Below are 16,407 nucleotides of genomic sequence, written 5' to 3' on the forward strand. Positions count from 1 at the left end.
TCCACTGCTGGATAAAGTCGAAGACCGGCTCTCTCTCTCGTTGGGATGTGGTGGCTAATTCCAGGTTGGTGATTTTGCTCCGGATGCTAAAGAAATTGCTGAGGAACTCCAGCTCGAGCTCCGCCCAAGAGTCGATAAATTCTAGTTGAAGATTTGTGTACCATTCAAATACATTTGCTCTTAACGAACGGACGAATTGCTTGACCAAGATGTCTCCGTAAGTGCCGACATTATTACATGTTTCCATGAAGTGGGCTAGATGTTGCCTTGTGCTTTCCTTTCCATCAAATGCATTAAAATTCGGAGGTTGGTACTTGCCAGAAACCGGAGGGCATCAATTCTTGATGTGTACGGCTTCACATAAACCATAGCTTGCTTCGTGATGGCGGATTCCCATTTAGTGAGCACTTGTTCTAGTAACTTTAGTAGGGCAGGATTGTTAGTGTCTAATGTAGTTGCTTGCTCAGCGGTTGAATTGGTGGTGATCAAATCTTTGCCTAGATTGACCTTTGGCTCGAAACTTTGTCTTCTAAGTTGATTGGCCTTTTATTGGCACTTCTAGAAGTTCCGTCCGATGACTCATGAGATAAGCCTATGACTGTCAATATTTCCTCCAACGTTCTTAGCATCGTCTCTTGCATGTCTTTCATAATGTTTTCGAGTACGACTTTCATGAGTTGACCATAGTTTCTGAGCATTCTTCTCCAACCGCAAACAAGCTAGCGGAGTCCCATGACGAAGAGAAGTTGGACTGGTAGTCGATTCTTGGAGAGCAGTCTTTACTTTCTTCCACATTATTGGTTTGGAATAAAGGGTTTATCTTCGAGTTAATTCGGACGCCCGACATGACTTTACGAGTCTTGAACTTTCGCCTAGAGGTAGGATCAATGAGGTCGAATTCCTCAATCTTTGAGAGTGGCTCGCCTTTTCTTCGAAGTAAGTACGGACAATCGGTCGAAGAATTCTATGAAGCCTTCCATTTTACCCCATCCTAGCGGTTCTTATACATCTTTAGGAATTGGTGGCAAGTCCCCGATGGACAATGCCATAAGTTGGAGCGAAGCCGAGAGTCGAGGTGAAGCTAAAGCTTCGAGTGTACCCACTTGTTGGGGCAAAGCCGGATGAGGAAGAGACGCCGAGTCTTTGAGCCTTACAGAGACTTTGTGCTCCACCGGACGGCGTTGAGAGTCGAGACCTTATGCTCCACTGGATGCTCTTGAGAGACCAAGACGTTGTGACCCACTGCATGAGGTTGAGAGGTCGAGAAGTTGCGCTCCACCGGATGGCATTGAGAGGTCGAGACGTTGTGCTCCACCGCATGGCGTTGAGATGCCGAGACCTTGAGCTTCACCGGATGGCAGAGAGATGCCGAGACTTGACGTAAATCTAGAGCTTGGGACGGTGCCGAAGGTTGGAGCAAAGTCGGAGGTCGGAGCATGACCGGAGCCAGGAACAATTCCGGAAGTGTCGAGTTTCGGATTCTTGTAGGAGCCAAGGCCTAGACTGGAGGTAGTAGCAGCGCTGGAACTAGGTGGAAGGCTGGAGCTAGTGGCAGCATTGGAAACAGAGCCAGGCACAACAATAGTCGAGCCATATGTAGCAACGACATAGTTGGGGCTAGGAACAAAACTGGGACAAGGAACAACAACAGAGCTAGGCACGAAAAGGGAGCTAGACACATCAACAGAACCAGACACATCAACAGTTGAGCCATATGGTAGCAACGACAAAACTAGGAACATGACTAGAGCTAGGAACAAAGCTGAACTTGCTCTTAGTCATCTTGTAGGGTTGTTTGCTAGCGAAGGATGAAAGGTGGTCGTTCTCCTCGCCAATCTGTAGACACGAATAAAAACATAAATACACGATAAATGAGGCACATTATATTAGAACTTCAATATTTAAATTTCATTAAACAAAAGGTAGGGATACGACAACTATGTATTCGTTTGAACTTCTTCTTCGTCTTCTCCATTGTGGAATTTCCTTCTCTTGTGCCTTTATGCTTTATGCGAGGTGGTGGTTTGATCGCTTATGCCTTTGTGCTTTATGCGAGGCGGTGGTTTGATCTCTTATGCCTTTGTGCTTTATGCGAGGCGGCAAAATTCCGACAGCGTGACGACTTCTTCTTGCTTTAGCTTCTTGTCCAGAGCTTCTCCATATTTTTCTGTCTTTTAATTGTGAAGGGGAGGTCTCTATTTATAGTGTTGAGAGGCTTGGTGTAATTAATGCCCTGAATATATTTTCTGCCTCGTACAAGTTATTGTGTGTTGACACAATGTGGACATCATGTCGACATTTCAACTTATTTCAGTAAGAACTGGGCGTTTCCCTATCTCCGGAGCTAGGTGGAACCATTTCCTGGCTCTGGAGCTAGTATCAACTCATACGACGCTGCTTCTACCTTCTTCTTCCTCTTGATCACTTTCACGCCGAAGCTAAGAGTACCACCTCGCGCTCGATTCAGCTTCGACGCTCTCTGAGCTTCGTCCACGAGCCTCCAATCGCAAGCCACAGTCCACCGTAGCTCTATCATCGTCAAATTCCTTCCATTGTAAGCTCGATTTGAGCTAGAACAGTCGCTGTCGTTCTGCAAACCTCGATGATGATGCTTGCAAAACCCACTCGTCGGAGCTCACATAAGAAACAAAGCTCTCATGACTTGGCGAAAGATTGTGATGTTGAAGAGTTGAAATCTATATCTATTTTATCCCTTCTATAAATTAAAAATCATTTTTTAAATTACGTCAATGAAGGTTCCTCGACAAAGATTTTCTTTATTGGAGGCAAAAAAGACATCGAATCATAATCACCGGAAACGTCGTCAGGGTCGGCGAAGGCGAGGTCGGAAACATCTCAACAGATAATCGGGAATATAAGCCGGAACACGTCATCGGCCGAAACACGTCATCGGCCGAAACCGGAGATCCGTCCGACTTAACGCAGGTGAAGGAGAATGGTCTTTGAACCAGACCGGTTCGATTATGAACCGATTTTCCATGTCTAATGATCAGGTGGATGTCCAAAGTGCCACGTGCCATTTTTTACCAAGTCATTTTGACACGTGTCAGTTTCTGATTTGTGGGAAATGCCACGTAAAATGGTCTGAGTGACACGTAAAATGACTTAGCGAACAAAGGTGTCATCTGGCAATTTTTAACGACAAAGAAATATTTTTGTTTGACGTAATCATCTAAGAGAAATATTTTCCTTCGATTGAAAACAAGAAGGGTATTTTCTTTATCATTTTGAAAAAGGAGGGATATCAGTTTTTCCATATATAATATGTAGACCAACATTTCTACTATATTTTCCTTTAACATCAAATCAATTATAAAAATGATAAACTTAATGGAGTATATAATTCTCCTGAAAATGGAAAGAGTCTCGAGGGCTTTCACTTGTACTTTATGTCGCCTGAAATCAAAGAGAATTTGGTCGGGCTGGCCGACGTTAGCACTCCGAAGCTAAAGTCAATAAGGGTTTAGAGAGATTAGCGTGTTTAGAGTGAGAGTGAGTGTAAAAAGAGTTTATATCTCAAACCTGACGTCAACTAGGCTTTATATAGTGCCGCCTATAGACGGTTGCTCGAGTATGTGGGGTGAGACCACGTTCTTCCTGAAAAGCCGGATAGTGGGAAGTTAGAGATCGTGGGAGCGTGGTTCTAGTGCCCGTGCTGGCTATGGGGCGAGGCAAAGCTATCCCTCGAGCCTCGAAGGTCTCCGGACTCGCTGTATCTGGATCGTAGGCTTCATTAATATTGGGCCTTCTTGGAGCTTCGGGCCCTCCATGTCAATATGGGTTACCTAGAGGGGCTCGACCCTAGTTGATACATTTTGGGTGTTATCAACTACTCCCCCCGAAATGAAGTCTTCAAATGTGAGTGGGCTCGAAGAGTTTGTATAGTCTTGTTCTGCTCCGAGGTGAAGGAATCTTCCTTGAGTTACTCCTCCTTCGAGTGGTAGGGGTCATGACGGGTAGATTTTATAATGATCACATATATTTGAATTGTGGGTGTGACTCACTTTCGACGGGGATACCAAGGGACGAGTGTTAGGTAGAGATGCCACGTCAGAGGATGAGAGTGAGTGATTATAAATGCTAGTGGAGCCCTACTGTTAATTCTCACTTTCCAAAATCTAGAGAGAGAATAACTCATAGACTCCATTTTTTGTTTGGCTTTGGTACAAGTACAATATTAGCAACCCCCTCGGGATATTTGGCCCTATCTATTAGATTCGCCTGGAGCAGCTTCTCAACCTCAACATCTATGATCTTCGTTCTCATTGGCGTACCTTCTCCTTTTCTGCTTCACAGGCTTCATGGTCGGATCAATGTTGAGCTTGTGCGAGATTATGGCGGGATCTATACTTGGCATGTCGTGGGTGGACCAGGCGAAGATGTCCTTGTACTACAGTAATAAGTTAGACATAACTTTCTTTAAGTCTTCTGGTAGATCTGCCCCGATAGTAGCAACTCTGGTGGGATCGGATAGGTCCATTTGTATGGTTTTGACCACACCAATCATCTTGTCCGCTGGCGAGACCCGGGGATCCAACTCTTCTGGTGGGATGGCTTTTCCTTCATCTTTGGATTTCTCCTCAACTCTGGCTTTCTTGGGAACCTGCTCGACTCCTGCAATGAAATCGAGATACTCGGGGCGAGGATCGCTACCTTCCCCGTGCAACGTAACGATGCCTCGGTCAGTCGGTAACTTCATGGTCTGCTCCCACATACTGATCACTGCTCGGAGTTTGTAGAGTGCTGGCTGTCCCAGGATCATAGTGTGAGGAGAGAGTGAGTCGAAGACCACAAGGTCAAGCTCTACAACGCAGTTCTACTTAGTGGTCCCGATGAAGACTGGAACTTTCATTCTACCTTTGGGGATAACTGGCATGTTGTTGAAGCAATAAAGACGACCATCGTATGCTCCTAAATTCTTCTCATCCAGACCTAACTTGAAGGCATCATAGTAGATGATGTCTCGGGCACTTCCGCTGTTAGCAAAGACCTTGTGCAGCCATATCTTGTTGATACCCAAACCTATCACTAAAGGTTCAACATTTACATCTTGATCTGGTGGCGGGATGTTCTTGGCGTCCAAAGTGCCAAATGTCATCGTAGCTTGATTTCTCTGTTATGAACTACTCGAAGGGGCCATGATCTCAACTTTGATGAATCTCTTCCTCACGAGTGGTTTATTCCAACCATTTAAGCTTGGTTCGAGATTATCTGAATCTGGGGATGGTTCTCCGGAGTCTCTTAGCTCGACCTTCTGAATGGCTAAGTCTTCTGTTGAGAGGAAGAGGGTCTCGCCTGTGTCGGTCCAAATAGTTCTTTGGATGATCGGCCTGTCGTAATCAGCATCATCTGCACAGGGTGACCTATCAAATTTTCATTGTCTGCTTGAGAACTCTGCGACTGGATTTGCTAGCAGAGGTGTCCATTCCCTGGACCACTGCTATACCCCGAGGAGTGGGGAACTTTATGGTCAAACTGGTTTGTGTCAACTATCGCGGCGAATTTGACTATGGCTATCCTTCCGAACACCAAATTCTTGTCATGGTTCCCAGTAACTACATAAAACTTAAGTATAACTGTTTTGAGGCACGGAGCTACACCGAGAGTGACTGAAAGCCGGATCTTTCCCAACAATCTGAGGGGTTGTTCGTCACATTCGAGTATGTGAGTCATGTTGGCTCGAGTTAGGTGATCAGTGGTCAGACCGAAGTTAGGTAGGTACCTAACTGGTAGCAGTTCGACATTTGAGCCCGTGTCAAGGAAGACCCGGTGTACCTTGCAGTGAACATGAGTCGAGACTACTACAAAAATCATCATCTACAGAAGAGTCTTTTTGGGATTCGGGTAACTACCGTCAGGGAGTTAATGTTCATCGAAAGTAAGTGGGTACCTTCTTTCCCCATCTTGAAAGTAGTATGGTTGAGCTTTCTTTACATCAGGATAGTCATTCGGGATCTCTGAGTGGCATCCATCGAGCCAATTTTCTTGAGAAGGTGGCTTGTCTGTCTCAGAGTCCTCATCCTCAGAAGGTTCAGAGACATACTCTGGTTCATTACCATAGTGGATTTCTACTCCTTCCTCCTCATTTCCTCTATCCTCTTCGTCTTCTTCCTCTTGGTTTCCATGGGCTTCCTCGTCTTCTTCATTGACTTCCTCTTTGACTATGTAATCATCCAACAGAGGCTCTTTTTCAATCGAGCTCGAGCTTTCGTCAGCGGTTGTGTAGGTCGGGTAATGAGCCCTATCCCGAGTCTCGGGTGGTGGTAGAATGGGTGTCGGGGTAGTTGAACTGGAGATTCACGTTAATAAGAGTCTCAAACGCCTGTTTATTGACAACCTTGATTGTCCTGATTTCCTTGTTAAACCCTGGGGGCGATTGTCCTTGCCCGAGCCTGAAGCTTGGTGTCGGGGAGGACTCCGTGCTTTCTTTTTCTCAGATTCCTTTTGCCTACTTGACCCGCTGGTCTTCCCTTTTTCCAGCAGATAAGAGAAGAGCCCGTCCGTCTTCCATTCTTCAATGTGCCTAATCAGAGACCTGCCTCATCTGTAAGATTGTCGTGATCTCTGTGGAAGTAACAATACTTGTCCTAATTCCGGTTGTCCGAATGGACAACCATCGCAAGTGGTGGTGCCCAGCATGCCTCACTTCGGCTAAGAGCTGCCCGGGGCGAAGTGAGCTGCTAAAATTTCCTCGCGGGATATAATCCTCATACTGTCGCAAGCTGTGGTAAGGTGGCTCTCTGTATCCTGACCTTTGATTATGACTGTTTCTCCTGTCCCGAGACCCAGATTCTTTCCTTGACGGGTTCCTTGCCTTTGTGGGTGGCATGGAATTCCTTCCTCTTAGTCCATAAAGAGTTTTTCCTTCTGCCTCCTTGATAAATTCCTGGTTAATGGCCGAGACCTCATCCTACGTCTTCGATACTTCTTGTTTAGCTTATTCTGCAAATTTTCCTATCCTGGACCCCGGCTCGATAGGCGTGGATGGCTATCTCGGGATGTAAATTGGGGATCTCGTGCATGTACTGGGTGAATCTCCTCAAAAGTCTTTCACTATCTCGCCCTATTACTGCTTCAGTAACTATAGGTCATACGTCTCAGCCTCGGTCATTCGAGTGGCGTCAAAATGGTCAATGCAGAGTTTTCTTAGTTGGGAGAAATTGTTGATGGATCCCAGGGGTAAGTTTTTAAACCAGACTCGAGCGTTTCATCCAGCCGGGTAAGAAATAATTTGCACATATCTATATTTGTAGCCTGCTTGTAACTCATTACATTGACTTATCTTTGAATAGCCATTTCTGGATCTGTCGATCCATCGTATGTGAAGTCGGGAAGTTTTATTTTCTTGTCGTGTGGCACGTCCCGAATGCTAGAGGCGAATGCTTTGAACGGATGAAAACATTTCAGATCCTCAACCTTAGTATTGGAGGTTCCCCCACCCTGACCAATAGTCTTGATCCATCGTGTGTGAAGTTGGAAAGTTTTATTTTCTTGTCGTGTGGCACGTCCCGAATGCTAGAGGCGAGAGCTCTGAACGGATGGTAGTGCTGCCCAGAGAAGGTTGCTAGAGTACGTGGGGTGAGACCACGTTCTTCTTGAAAAGTTAGATAGTGGGAAGTTGGAGATCGTAGGAGAGTGTTTCTAGTGCCTGTGCTGACTATGGGGCGAGGCGAAGCTATCCCTCGAGCCTCGGGACTTGCTGTATCTGGATCGTGGGATTCATTGATATTGGGTCTTGTTGGAGCTTCGGCCCTCCATATCAATTTGGGTTACCAAGAAGGGCTCGCCCGAATAGATACATTTGAGTGTTATTAATATATAATTAGGTTAGTGAAAAGAGATTAAGAGGAAGAAAAGACGAGGAAGAAAAACGTTATGTAGGATTTGCTCTAGAAAAAGCTCGGCATAATATGGAAAGCTGGGTCTGTTCATACTAACAATATTCTTAATTCTTTTGTGGCTGGCTGCTTTTGCTTGCCGTGGTCCTTGATTTATTTCACACCAAATATATATCATCGATTTATGCGTTTGTCGAGACATCCAATCAATTAGGACGCCGTATTTCTTCTTATTTTGAATTGAACGCATGCTTGTAAATACCATTGCCATGTCAAGTGTTAAGACGTACATCTCCACATTATTCTCGATGATTGTGATTGTTTTAATGCACTCAATTATTTTTTTAAATACTCCTTCCGTCCCAAAATAGATGCAAAATTTTTATATGCAAATTGCATTGAAAAATTTGCATCTATTTTGAGACGGAGGTAGTAATTATTTTGAGATAGTAATCTCTTGAACGGAAATTGTTTATGAAGATATACAGTAACCACGGGCGGAGTCGAGCTGAGACCATACAATAACGGGTTCATAGAGGGTATTTAAATGCAAAATGTTTAATTCAGTGACTTATGGGTTCGATTTGTGAAAATAGTAGGCGCATTTTGTATTAATATCTAACTTTTAAATAGGTTGCTTATCATGGTGGGTATCAGCCATAATAAGCCTGGTCAGCTATGTGGATAAGCACAATGCTGGTGAAAGGCTCATGAGCTCATCGAAACGCTGTGAAAGATACGAGACACAGTAGCCCATAATAACTAATTGAGCCCATTTCGTCATTATTTTGTTCTCTCTTTTTTCAAGAAAATTTCGATTCCATTGTTGATCAAAGAGTCTATCATATGTATATGAGTTCTAACTTCTTAAACCGAATTTAATTACAAAAATATAAATACCAATTATTTCATCAACAAACAAATTTTTCTGTAAAGAAGAACATAAAAAATCATGTGAAACCAATTTAATTATATCAAAAGGTTTATATTTTAATCATTTTATCACGGTTCTTATTTATTTATTTATTTTGATGCATTTTTTTATGGCGGTTCTTATTAATTTTATTTTGGTGAATGAATAGAGAGGACGGGACAAATGAATGGATAAGAAGAGGAATAGTATATTTTAGCGAGTTTTAAGGAAACTGGCGCAATCTTATTCAATTTTCCTAAAATTTCGCTCCGGTGTAGAGGTAGCTGTATATATATATATATATATATATATGTGGATCGGATATATGGCGACTTACCATGTTGAAGCACCGATACTCTTTTGGGTGGTATCGAAAATACACTGGTATCGACATTGATTGGAAGTACATAGTTTTTAACATAACTTCAAAATTTAAACTCAATTTATTACGAACTACTCCCTCCCTCCGTTACATATAAAAATTTACATTTATTTTGAGATAAAAATAGTATCATTTTTTATACTTTTTAAATAATTTTTTTTTTAAAATTTCACACATAGAATTATCATAATTTTATAATATTTTTTTTTTTATCTTATATACAATAAAGAGAATTTTTCTTTATATATAATAGAGAGAATTTTTTCAATTTATTCAATTTGTTTCAATTACAATTTAATTGTAAATTTATTGTCAAATCAACATCCAGACACATGACGTTTTAATTAGGAATTAAATTTGAGATTAATTAAAAATCAAGTTATAATTCTAACTTGATATTTTTTTCCTATTCTAACTAAAAAATAAAAACACAATAAAATAATAATTCTTAATAAAATTCAATCAATTAATTATTTCTAATCATATATCAATTACTTAGATATTATTCTAGATCATGATACAATTATTATTAAAATTGAAGATCTCACATTAATTAAACTGAAATAAAAGCTTTTTTTATTTAGCTTTATCAAAATAATCAAGACTCATTTAATTCAGATGTCAAACTTTCATGTTTATTAAATACATGTAGATACTAGTTTTTAATAAGGATTATGGTACGTAAAGTTTACAAATCTAGAAAACATGGTAAGCATTAAATATTATTTTATTAGATAAATTGATAAAATAATGATTTTTAATAAAATTTTATCAATTATTCATTTCTACCATATCTAATTATTCTTCTAATCATTTGAGATTTCTATTATTTTTTTTTTTTACGAGTATATATATAGCTATATGCACCATTCTAAATTCACATCCATAAGAACAAAAGTTTCTTGTACGATTTGGTAGGGTATTTTTTCCTCATCAGAACAACTACTAATTATTTAATTAATTAAATAGAAATTTTTTTTTTGTTTTTTTTGTGATCGATGGTTTTTTTTTAATTAGGAGAAGTTTTTTTTTTGTTTTTTTTGTGATTGATTATTTTCGCAACCATAATAACATTCTATTATTGTGTAATCAACGAGAAATAATTATCTTTTCCATATTTTGATTATAGATCGTTTTATTGTAGGATGACATCAAAATATTCTCAAATCGATGATGTTTGTCCCGGACGTATTGATTGGAAGATTAAGGTTCGCGTCTTAAATCTTTGGAAGAACAAAGATAATAATAGTTGCATCTAATTAATAATTTAAATATATATTAAAAAAATTATATAATAATTATTTGCATTAAATATTATTAAATCTATATCAAATAATAAACTGACAAGAAGATATATAATGAACTTAATTTTTTTAAATTGGTATGGTAGGATATCGACCAAGAAGATAGCGACATGGCTCCGACAACTGACAAATCCAACAAAAAAAAAAGAGCAATGTATATTTCATCTGATGACGAGGATGATACAGAGAAAAAGCCAAGCAAAGTCCGCTCCAAATCGATTAAAGTTAAAATTGAGAAAGAAGAATAGCCTTGATGAACCAAACAAACAGTTCTAGATTTCGTTAGGAATTTTTTTTTTTCTAATTAATCTTAAACTTCTAAAAATACTTCTCTTTAAATTCAAATTTTAGTTTTCCATTTTTCATTATACACAAGTAATTCACTCTCTATATTTAGAAATATATATATTATTTTTAATGGCATGTGTTAAAGTCCGTTAGAGTGAAAAAATCTCCAAATATAAATACTCCCTAGGAATTAGTTAACAGTCGCAAATAAATAATAACGGGGCATAGTTAAGCAAGTCTTTGTACATCTTTTTAATTACTTGACGAGTAAATATATTTCTTGAAAGCCTTTTCATGATAGAATTAGGAAAGTACTAGCATCTTTTTTGCGCTCAAAATTATCTCATCAACAAGGAATCTTAACTTGCTAACTATATTAATGAACACCTATCTTCTTAGTTTCTCTTTTAGTGCATGCCTTTGTCGTGTATCCATTCTTTACAAAAAAAAAAAAACAACACCTTGACAAGACGGCTCCTGTAATTTTTTTTATTAAATTTAGGATTTTCTTGGACACCGTGTAAGAATTCGATCTGCTCTCCTGATGTACATATTGATTATTTATGCAGATCCATATGACTTCAGGAACATGTTTATGATAACCTTTTCATTGAAGATAGTTAGATACTTAAACTTGCGACACAAGTAATAACACCATTGTACATCAATAATGCATATAAATAATAATGGGGAATAGATGCTGCACTAAACAAAAAGAATATGTATATATATCTGACAAGAAATTTTTTGGACCGCTTTTTAATTACTTGACCAGCAAGTCTTAGTTTTTCTTTTAATTTTATTATATCAGTTCGCATGATCGTCAAATAGGATGAACATGTTGATATAATTTTCTATCAAACACCGTGACAGAAGCAATAATAATGCCTAATCCATTGCACATCTCATGTTTGATCGAACGACGAACACTGTGACGGAAGACATGCATACCTTTATCGTGTAGACCAGAAAATGATTTTATTGTTTGTGCATGCTTCAGAAAATATCTTCAAATTAAAATTAAAATTAAAAATTTATTTTAATAATGCTTAATCAATTAATAAAAATCTTTAATATTTAATCCTATTTTATTCTTAGATTGCAAAGTTTCTATTGCTTCAACTCCAAGTAAAAACTCCAAAAAAGTTCACAAATAGAAATATAATTCCCAATTAAAAAGATTAAAAATATATTTCTAATATCAACTATCTCATATATATTATAACATTAATTAATCATTTTAAAAAGAAACTGCATATTGAAATAATAGGGAAACAACTCCAACATGAAGAAAAAGAGGAATTGCACGTAAAAAAAGTACATTCAGCCCAACAGGTTTGATCGATATTGAAGTCGTGGAGGTGCCTTCTCTTAGATTCAATAATGTAGATAATGGGTATATAATCAATTTTGAGCTATTTTTTAATATAGAGGCAGCTGTTTTTATTGCATAATACAACCTTCGATCGATTAAATCTTTTGTTGTACTGTTTTTCGATCGGTGAATGTGGTATTCGGAGAAGTATTCAGAAATTGAGATGACCCGTGATCATGTAGATAATTTTTTAGGTCTTTTATTTTTAAATTTGGATAGATTTTATGTTTATTTGGATAGTTTATTTTCATTTTGATGATTATCGAATTTCTAAAATAGAAATTATGATATGATTATTATATATAAAATCCGTTTAAATAATTTTTAAAAGAAATTATCCCCTCCAACGGACGGACCCCTAAATACTTTATTATAATATTAATTATCGTACTACCATTTTTCAATTTGTCGTTTTCTCAAAATGGGGTACCAAACTGGAACCATCCATGATCCATCCGTATTATACATATCTACTTAACTAGTTAACTATCAATTCTCATACTTAACACGATAAGTTTCATTTTGATGCTAAACTCAACCTGATCAATATATTCTCACAAATAAAGTTCAATTACTATTATGTTTTATTTCGTGGAGTACTGATATTATACGAAAACCATTATGAATTACATTTGGTGAGACGGTGTAGGAAACATGATCCTGATATGAATTGCACAGCACAATAAATTATATAGAATATTAGCATCCCGAGATTAATTTTTTATTACATTACAATTATACGGACTGCACGACTCGAACTCCGACCTTTCGAATGGGAAGGGAATGCTCACCAATTAAATCAAGTCCTAAAGTGGGTAAAAAGAGAAAATGAAATTTTAAATGTATCATTAATTAATTAACGGTCTGCCTGGTACGTGTAAAATTCGAACTTTTATGCTCAGCAATTTTTAATAAGCACCAAATATACAGAGAACAATGGGCTCGCACTCATCAATATCTGGAACAAATTGGTCAAATATGTCAACCAAAAAATAAAATACTCATCTCAGAAGTCACATATAAGCTCCTTTTAGGCTCACCTTCAAACAAAAACTTTTGAGATATGCATATAAGTACACCGGGTAAAAAATCTTACCCCAAATGAAGTGGGTGAATTAGATTAAAAAAAATAAATCCAAATAACAAATTGACAAATTAAAAATTAATTAATTAATTATTATTAAATCTCAATAAGCTCTTTTGTTTATTAGCAAAGACTTCACCATGTCTCATTATCCAAAACCTCTCTATCTCTTCTGCTTTCCTACCTGGAATCCTGCCTGCTATCAATTCCCACCTGAATCCAAACATATGCTTTCCATTTAAATTAATTAAATTATAGTTTAACTAAGCAATTTGATATAACTATGAAGCTACAATTAATCTTGCCGTGGCTTAAGAATAATATTTAAAATGCAATTACTTAATAATTAAATTCACTACTAATTGCATATATATTTTTCTTCAAAAAAAATTTACTACTAATTATAAGCTAGCTTTAAGCATACATACTTGTCTCCAACGAGCTTATACATTCTGGAAATAAGATCTTCTTCTTGCTCAGACATGTTTATGAACTCCCATTCTATACTGCTCACTTCTGCTCAATATAAAAAGTAAAAAATTACCACTTATATATATATACAAGACAAGATAAAAATTGTCATGATAACAACTAACAAAAAAGGAAATTAACATTTCCTTAAAGTTTTAGAAAAGTACGCGGCAAAAATTAAAAGTCAGAAAGAGATGGTTTGGTGAAAACAATTAATGAACACACGAACTCGTATATGGTATATCTATGAATAATGAATTGTTGTTGATCAAAAGCAAAACCCCATTGAGAGTTTACCTTCAGATGAACAACGACCCTTTTTGGGTTGTTTCCGGCGACGCTTATCATTAGTTCCGGCCAAATTGTTCAAGTAACTTTCTTTTTGGAATGAACAGTAGTTAGAGAGAGAGATATTGAGGGAAATAATGGTGGAATTGAAGATTTTTGACAAGGGTTTTAATAGTTTTACTTCCAACAAAGAATCTTAGAAAGAAAACAAAAAAAATGAAATATATATTTTCAGTGTTCTATTAATTTATTTTTTGAATTAGGGAAAAATTATTTTTGATAGATAGGAAAGAGCTTGAAAGTTGAAGGGACTGTTTGTGAAAACTGAAAGCTAAGTTTAGCTAAGCCAAAGTCTCCTTTAGGAACAAGAACAACGCAAAGCAACGAACGAACAGGTCCTACCAAACATACAAATTCTATACAATTTTGAGTTGACCTTATAGTTGTCCCCTCGGTTAGCTATATATAAATATTTAAACAAAGGTCAAATTTTATCATTATTCGTGAAAAGTTACCACAATACCTCCACACCTCACCATTATGCATTTGTGTAAACATGATAATGGTTTGGTTATAGAGGTAAAATTGAGATTTGTTGGATACCAAATGGACTTCTTTTTTGACTTTGTTAGTTAGTCAAGGTTTCAGTTTCAACATATTGTTTGATTTTTTTATTTTAATCATACTTTAATTACCGGTTAATTAATACCAGTAGTATACTGTATCTGTTTTTTTTTTAGGTTCAGTTAATGTTTCATTAATTGACTAGACAGCCACTTTAGACTCTATACAAAAAAACCTAAATCCAGTTTGTCTTCATATGAAATAATAACTAATTAATTACTCTCGCAGAAATAAAGATTCATATATTTTGATGGTAATAAACAATACTTACAAAAAAGATTTTTTTTTTTTTTTTTTTTGTTTCTCAATTATACAGTAGTTTTACTGCAGACCATAAATACATAAAACTCAAATCCAAATAGTTTATTTAATCTGAAATTGTTGGGTTGTTGGTTTTTCTTTTCCTTCTAAAAAATCCACCCTTGAATTAGAGGTAGAAGAATAGTCAAATTCAGCGGTATTATACTATGGTATACATTACTGAATAATGGCCCTTTTAATTTGATGGTCCCTGTAGATCGACCCCAAAGTACAAAATCAGGAAAGGGCCTTTTAGAGGCAACCATCACCAAAGCCAGTTCCCTTAAATGGGTCACTATCCATGTTATTAAATATATTTATAATAATAAAATAATGACCAGAATTTGACTCTCCGAACTCACAAGAGACCTTAAATATTTATTATGAATAACTCTCATCAATTATATATATATTTTTAATTTTTCAAAATAAAAAAAAATGAAGTTTTTTTCACTCTATGGAATATTAATTATTAACAAAAAATTAATTTAAAAATAGAAAAGTAGATCCTTTCTCTTCTAAACTTATGCAACGTGTGGTATCTCATTCATCTCTTCTACTATCAATTAAATAAATCTCCTTTGAGTTATAGTTAGCTCTGTCTTTGATGGTTTGGTTGTTTTCATTTGTTTCTATGCTTTTCATTAAAAGGTGTATATGAAGCCTTTAAGAGGTTCTGGAAAACATAAAAATTGAAGCAATTGATGACGATGATAATGATAGTTCGTTTTCATTTACTACTATTTATATAGCTGACAAGAAATTGTGTTTGTCATGGATATAGATATCTCTTTTGTAAAAGGACAAGATTGCAGATATCAAAAATAGAATAAAGCACATACCATACCATCTCTGCATTTAAACAGCACACGATATAATATGTTGTACTTTCTTGACATTTTCTTCCATTTAATTCGCTTTTTCCTCCAATAATTCAAACGATTTTCTTCCATTTAATTACTATTAGGGGAGGTGATCAATATATGAAATTATCAACTTTATTAATTAAAATATTAAAAATGTAAGTTTTCATCTTTTGATTTTCAAAACTTCGTTGATTAGTCCTTGGGTGTATCATCTATCGAATATATAATTAATTACTTTATCGGAATATCAATGGTTTGCCATTTCTATGTTTTCAACTTGCCTTCAAACAAATGATGACCCTCCTAGAATTTTCTATAATCCCTCAAGAATTTGATTCATAATACTATACATACGGTTGGCCATTGAATCTGACATCTGAGGGATCGCGACCTCTTTGCTAAATTGCTAAGGCACAGAATATATATATATATATATATGGATTCTAGTTTAGAAACTCACTCATCACTTGTACGCAACAAACTTTCAACAAACTTTCTAGATTGATATTTCTTTTAAAGGTGTTTAATTAAACTAACATGGTTTTATTCTAGTCAGGCTAAGTGCTAATACTCCTTTTGAATTGGGATGACCTGCATTGCAACAGCTGGATAAAGACTTCACCTGAAGAAGAGCAAACTAACTTAAATGGAAT

At 36.7% G+C, this 16,407-nt stretch overlaps 1 protein-coding gene across 1 annotated transcript; it reads right to left on the bottom strand.

The window, feature by feature from the left end:
• Positions 1-13,291: 13,291 nt before the first annotated feature.
• LOC139885167 (MYB-like transcription factor ETC3) lies at positions 13,292-14,503 on the bottom strand. Its single transcript, XM_071869111.1, has 4 exons — positions 14,488-14,503; positions 13,974-14,054; positions 13,634-13,721; positions 13,292-13,418 (listed from the first exon to the last, which is right to left on the bottom strand). The coding sequence occupies exons 1-4, from the start codon at positions 14,501-14,503 to the stop codon at positions 13,292-13,294; spliced, it is 312 nt and encodes a 103-aa protein (XP_071725212.1).
• Positions 14,504-16,407: the final 1,904 nt, after the last annotated feature.

Source organism: Rutidosis leptorrhynchoides, unplaced genomic scaffold (genome assembly GCF_046630445.1).
Source record: "Rutidosis leptorrhynchoides isolate AG116_Rl617_1_P2 unplaced genomic scaffold, CSIRO_AGI_Rlap_v1 contig84, whole genome shotgun sequence".
Taxonomy (NCBI): domain Eukaryota; kingdom Viridiplantae; phylum Streptophyta; class Magnoliopsida; order Asterales; family Asteraceae; genus Rutidosis; species Rutidosis leptorrhynchoides.